At 33.8% G+C, this 6,948-nt stretch overlaps 1 protein-coding gene across 5 annotated transcripts; it reads right to left on the bottom strand.

The window, feature by feature from the left end:
- Positions 1 to 951: 951 nt before the first annotated feature.
- LOC133304131 (squamosa promoter-binding-like protein 6) lies at positions 952 to 6,747 on the bottom strand. Of its 5 annotated transcripts, none has more exons than XM_061504099.1 (4): positions 6,654 to 6,747; positions 5,085 to 5,812; positions 4,477 to 4,613; positions 952 to 1,828 (listed from the first exon to the last, which is right to left on the bottom strand). In XM_061504099.1, the coding sequence occupies exons 2-4, from the start codon at positions 5,762 to 5,764 to the stop codon at positions 1,203 to 1,205; spliced, it is 1,443 nt and encodes a 480-aa protein (XP_061360083.1). In that variant the 5' UTR covers positions 5,765 to 5,812; positions 6,654 to 6,747; the 3' UTR covers positions 952 to 1,202. The 5 variants fall into 5 exon arrangements, with proteins under 5 accessions (XP_061360083.1, XP_061360082.1, XP_061360085.1 ...); XM_061504098.1 differs by having other exon boundaries at positions 6,636 to 6,740; XM_061504101.1 differs by lacking the exon at positions 6,654 to 6,747 and adding an exon at positions 6,470 to 6,526.
- Positions 6,748 to 6,948: the final 201 nt, after the last annotated feature.

Here is a 6,948-nt window from a genome sequence, read left to right as displayed (position 1 = left end):
GCAATGATGATTCTATATTGCAACCAATATGTGCTTTGTGATGATGGAATCCATTACAAGAAGCATTTCATGCAAATTTAAAATCAGTGATGCTTCTGGGAATTTGCTAACTTTATTCATGCTAGTTTTTGAATGGCTGCTCTAAGCGAATTTCTCATGCGAAGTGCTGAGGCTGTAAAGGGGATTCCCTAGTGCAAAAGGATGCAAACCACTCGGAACCAATAACTAATTTGGAACATTTTTCTTTCTAAATATAGCTACTTTTTTTCTTAAAAAAAGTTCGGCCTGGTCAAGTACCCCCTTAAACTTTTGAGACCATATGAGCAAAAAGTTTGGTAAAATATATAAAAAGGTGAACCATGCTAGAGAATATTCTCTATAAACAAATCTGTTGAAAAATTCTCCAGTCTTAAACATTTTTATATTTTTCCCTTTGACCACCGAAGAGCCAATTGCCTAAATAAAGAACCGTAAATTATATAGTTAACCTCAATTATACCTACTTTTTGGTATCCTGATTCCATTTTGCTTCTTACTTTGTCTTTTTGAACCTAACCAAGAGCTTTATAACATTCTATAGGATTACTACTTGTTTGGAACTTTCCTGTAGCGCATAAAATAAGCTTAGTGGCATGTTGCATGAAATGAAAATCCTAGGAAGCACAATCCTAATTTTCATTTTCGTTTTCCTTTCACCATTTTATAAAAATAATCACAAACACAAACACAAACACACTTATTTTGGTCCCTTACCATCAATTGACTCAAGTTTCAGCAAAAAAAGATTATAATGAAATGTGTGCTTATATATTACTATCGGTATTGTTCATAGACAAGGCTAAATGTTACTATAACATCACAAAAGGCATGTCCAAAGGCTTGAGCTTGAGTTTCACTGTCAATAACTATCCGAGGCAAATAAATTACAATTATTTGTACAACTAAATCCGAATGTCTCATTTTATTTTTTATTTTTTAATATTCCAGTGTTATCTGTGCTATACAGTTGGAATTTCTTAACCTTAATCCCAACCCCAGTACCATGATTAGTTAAGATACCCCTCACTCCCCAACCTATCATTGAACCCATACTAGGCCATAAATGAATCAATTCACTGAGAAAATAATCCCACTATTATAGCATGACAATATAGGTATCAACAAATTGCATAGGTTAATGACACTTTAGTCTTAAACAACTTTTACAGGGTTGGGAAACAGCAATCCTCATTTTCCAACTTTACCAAAACTGAATTTCTTTGCTGCTCCACCCTCTGAAGATGTGAAGACAACTGGAACAGATCAACAGTGGCACCATGTTCAGAGGAAAGACGATATTTGACATTGAATAAGCCTGATGGTTGGCAAATATCATCTTTGTGGACTTGAAAAGTATGACCAGCACCAGAATGTATTGTGGATCCATTCTTGACAACTTCCTTAGAGTTTGTACCACATGGAAAGGGCTCTTTTGGTACATATTTATCCACAGAGCTTAACCTCAAAGGTGTTTCAGAAACTTGGTCATCTCTGTCATGCATGCAGATGCCCTGAAAAATAAGGGAACTAGCTAATGGATTTCCTGCAGAGTGGCATGATGGATTCTGTGACTGAGATGACAGAAGAGAGAGAGCACGGTTTGATAACTCCTGACCAAGTGTGATGGGTGCTGCTAGCGGAGGATTGTAATTTGATTCATCTTCCAATTTGATATATCCACTCTCAAAGATTTGATCATGCTTTCCTTGGAAAAGGATGCCACTTTGAAATATGTCTTGAAAGGCAAAGTGGGGTCTGTTCTGTAATGAAGACCCCATATACTTGGTACCTGTTAACACATTCAATGTAACAGAAGTTCTTATTCTTTGGGTGGTTAGGTAGTGTAACTGCAGAAACTTTCTTTGAAAAATAAGATTATAACAGAAATCAACACCAAAAACAATATAGGACACTTTTAATTTCTAGCCTGAAGACGTAGATCTGAAAGCAGTAGTTCCTATTATTTTCTTGAGCATTAGTGGAGAACAGTTAAAATTATAAATAGATATTATATAACTTCATTACAACTGTAACAATCCTTAGTGCCTTGCTTTAAGTATAGATTAATCTTAGGACGTATCTTACATTTCTTTATTAGGTATATGGTAACCTCGGATATAGGATACAATTCATCCTTGTAACTTGTAAGAATTTTCCTACAGTGAACTTTTCTTGAAATTTTGAATTGAATAATTTTTTTTAAATAATTGTGGAAATGCAATATAAAAGGGCTTTTTCACCCTTTTGCCCCTTATTAATTAATTAATAACCATTTTGCCCCTGATTCGAAACTATCTACCAATTTGCCCCTCTTTAATCGACTACCTTGCACTTTTAATCGACTAAATGGCCAAAACAGGCAAAAATGGTTGTTGGGAGATTTAATCGACTAAATCTCCCTATTTAGTCGACTAAATCTCCCAACAGACAACAAAGGAAAACAAGTCAGTATGATTTTTTAATCGATTAAGTAGGGAGATTTAGTCGATTAAATCTCCCAACAACCATTTAGTCGATTAAAAATGCAAAGTAGTTGATTAAAGAGGAGCAGATTGGTAGATAGTTTCAAATCAGGGGCAAAATGGTTATTAATTAATTAATGAGGGGTAAAATGGTCAAATAGCCAATATAAAAGTCCCACCACAATATAGAAAACAAGGCTTTAACACTGGTATGTTTTGCTTGAACTTTGTGCATAAAATATTCTAATAACTACATACAAATATTCATTAAATGGTCAACATCATTCCCTGGGACCACGATAATTAAGAGATAGAGTGATAATATAATTTAAAGAACCTGTAAGTGCCTCTTTTGTCTGAAATGTTTTAAAAAAATCATGCTATCTTTTCTAGATTTAATGGATTTAATTTCAGTTCATGGCAGGTATTGTATCATTATCATTTGAAAACTCCTCCGCAGTTGCAAAAAAAATCATTGGACAGGGAGCATAAAAGAAGCTTTAGGTGCAGCTAATATGGCCACCTTAGCTTGAGTTGACCCAAATTTCTTATAGTATTGGCATCTTACTATTAAATGAAGACATTTCACTTTCTTCTTTAAATGACTTCATTATCATGATTGATATTTCATAAAACATTTTAAAAAAAAAAATTATAACATAATCAAACATACATTATTAATTTAGTTATGCGCTATTTGACAAAGTTCTTGATATATCTGCTCTTATAGTGACAAAAAAGCATGATATATATTGTTTATGTCAAGAAGCAACTAATAGAAAATGCCAAAATTGATTTATAATCGTCCCTTGAGGATCAGGTAGAGATTCTGCTATACAACCGGTACACCATGGGCTCATAAAAAAAATATAACAACCATGTCGAAGAGGGCATAAAAGAAAAAAGAAATATATGAGCAAAAGACAGGAAATCAGATACCTATCAATGTCATATAGTGCTGCATAAGCTAACGAAGTAAAAAACTTAACATCAGTATTAAAAATTCTTTTAGTTACGTTAAAAATTAGAGGTATATCACATAATATACAACCTACTTATTTTATGCACCAAATTTATCAACTATTACCTATAATTTAAAGTGATTGTACTTGCTTCAGAATTTAAATCCCTAAACCTTATTTAAAACTCAAATTTATGTAATATTGCAATGGTCCTACCAAATTGTATTTGAAGTATTCTACTCAAACTTAAGAAAAGGGGTTCAATCTATGATGAATTGAAGTGTTTTTCTTTTTCTTTTTCTCAATAAGGTTAAGTCATGTTTGCTCACCTAGTGGGTTCTAAATTTTATGATTTTTTTACCAATATCTCATTCCAAGTGTGCAAAAAAATATCAGACCCAAATCATCAAAAACATCATGATGTCGATTTTGGAATATAATTCTAGTTGTTAGGCTACACTATTGAACGCTTCATGTCAATATCATTCCTTCCTGGTTACATTGAACTTCAAGAACATGTGCGACCAATTATCAGCTACATAAATCCAAATAAGAACCGACCAGAAATTTCTACATGCATTTTCCTTTGCTGTTCTTTTTTATCTAGTTCCCTATCTTCCTAAGTCTTTTTCCAGCACACTCCTCTATATATCCTCCACACCAAAACATTAGTCTCTAAACGTTATGAATGCCTCGACCTTTTTGATTGATTTTTCTTTGTCTTTCTTTAATCAAAACCATCACTGCATTATATCTTACATCTTCATTTTCCCCTTTATCCTCATTACATAGCATAATATTTATTTAAATTGTATTTAGGCTAAAGAGTAAAGAGGTTAGATATGAAAAGGTTGAATATTGGAGATGAAACCCATCCATAAGAGCTGCTAATGACAAAAACAAAAAAAATTGCACTTAGACAAGAAAGTAGAAGCTTTGAAAGTTGAAACATTAAACTACAATTCTGTCTTATGTATGTTAACGAAGGTATTAACTGAATTGATTTTTCATACCTTGATATGACTGAAGAATCTTGTGTTGTTTACCAGTCATGTAATCAAACTGAGGTTTCCTTCGGCGTTCATTGTGACCTGCTAGACGCCTGCGACAACTACGCTTACCATCATCAAACTCAGCCAGCAAATGGAACCTAATTTAAGATTAAAAAAAGTCTAATTCAATACATAAGTAACAATCAAGTTCAATCCGTTAACACTAACATCAAAGCCAAGAAGATATATCACCTGGAATACAAGACAGTGAATCTATGCTCATATCATATACATTTTTTAATCAGAATTTAGTTAATTTGGTTTGTCATTCACTTGAACTACATTGTTGGAGGGAAAGAAAACTCTTAAATCATCGTATTAATAGAACACAATAGGAGAGCCATATGAAAGTAAAAAAACCAAGAGAAGCACTAAAATTTTTAGTTGGGTTTTCTATAGCAAATTCTTTGCTCAATTTTTCTTTGTTTGTCACCAACAGGATTGGGCTACCACACCAATTAAACAAATATAAGAATCTTATATAAATGTCATGATGAGATGACCACCTGATTGTAAGACAAGTATAAAAGATGCAATATTACTACCAAAGGAACCCAAAAATTACTAACCTGCTGCACTGCTGACAAAACCTCTGTTCAATGCCATTAACAATAACTTTAGCTGTCTTGGAGTGAACATCACAAACTTTATGCCTTTTATGGTAATCTTTTGAGGAGCTAAGATCCATGTTACAACCATAAACTTGACATACAGGAGCCTGAGCAGGTAAGCTGGAAGTGCGAGCTCTCTTTGCAAGCGTGGTTGGATGTATAGATGTTAAAGTGAACCCTTCTTTTGAAATTTGATCACTGCTTGCACCTTTACAATCTGCAAACCTCCCTAGCTTCAGATCAATCAGTGAAGAATCATAACTTTTGGATTCAACTAGAGAACTTAAATGCTTTGACTCCAATTCTTCTTCACCTAAAGATGAATCCAGAGCAATAACATGGGTGGAGGAATTCCCTCTTTTACTAGAATTACTATCTAGGTCACAGCTGGATGTCTCTAGAGGCTGGCTACCATGAAAAGACTTTTGGAACAAGTCAGGAAACCCCAACTCCACAAATTCCATGCTATTAACTCCCTCTCTGTCTGAATTAAATCCATCTCTCTCAAAGTTACAGGAAGATTTGTTGTCCCATTCAACCAATGCTTTTCTACTTCTCATAAAAGCATCCAGTGAAAAATCCATTTCATCAGAAAACAAACACCCTTTCTCTTCAGGGACGTAACTCCAAGATTCCATTAGTACAACTGAATAGAAGTCCCAGAAGCTATGAAATAATGAAGAAACCTACCACAAATAAAATTTCTATGTTGTTAGAATCGAAATTTCCATTACTACTCCAAGAAATACATTACTCCTTTGCTAGAATAAAAATTTCATGTTGAGAAATATCATTTTATTACACCAAATTCAGGCATAAACATGCTATACAAGACATACCTATAGATATAGAAAAATAAAGTACATGTACTAAACGAGCACTAGGGAAACCAAATGAAAGAAACTGGCATAACAACCATGTCAAAATGTAACAGATTCCCCAAAACTTAATGTTTACCCAAAAAAAGAAAAGAAAAGAAAAACAGATCCCACTTTGTTTTATAGAGAGAAAATTCATAATCCCTGACCTGCTGCCAGCCATTAATAGCATAAAAAAAATCTCAACTTTTTCAACAGGGACATCCAAAAATCATATCAGTTTGACACTAAGGTTAGACAAATTTTAAAAGGGTAAACCAAATCAAAACTATATTGGAGGACTAGTTATATTCCAGGTTTCAACTCTCCATAACATTTGAAACCCCCAATGGATAAAGTAAAAAGCTGGGAGCTCAAACAGTGCTGCTGCAGAAGAAAGGTAGAAAAGAAGAAGCAAATGAAAATGCCCATGAAAGAAGCAGCTGAAAGGACTCATTTTTATTCAGAGGATAAAACGAAACAAACCGTTAAAAAAAGAAAAAATGCAAAACTAGGCTGCTGACAGATTAAGGAAAAATGAAATGAATTGGCCCATCTCACTATTCCATGATTCTTCTATCTTTATCAACACAGTTTCTTGGTAACCAAACAGGATTTATGCATAAAAAAAAAAATGGCATCTTGAAATAACCTGAGAGATGGGTGGCACCTTGTGAATGGTTTTGGCACACAGCAGAGAGAGAGAGAGAGAGAGAGAGAGAGAGAGAGAGAGGAGTGGTTTTTTCTCAGAACAGTGGTAACATTGACGCAGATACAGCATGAGTCAACACGATTTCCTCTACAAGCAAATTAAATACACGATGGGGTCTTTTGTAGCTTTTAAGACACGACTGGAATTCCATTATAGTACAAGTGATTTGGTTCTATTTACATAAACGGACCAAAAAGTAGCATTCATTATTGGAAAACAAATTATAGGAAAAGAACATGAAAAACAATGTTTA

This window comes from Gastrolobium bilobum, unplaced genomic scaffold (genome assembly GCF_033153095.1).
Source record: "Gastrolobium bilobum isolate Gb01-03AN ecotype WA unplaced genomic scaffold, APGP_CSIRO_Gbil_v1 utg5733, whole genome shotgun sequence".
In the NCBI taxonomy this organism is placed as follows: Eukaryota; Viridiplantae; Streptophyta; class Magnoliopsida; order Fabales; family Fabaceae; genus Gastrolobium; species Gastrolobium bilobum.
This window is presented reverse-complemented; position numbering and strand designations above follow the sequence as displayed.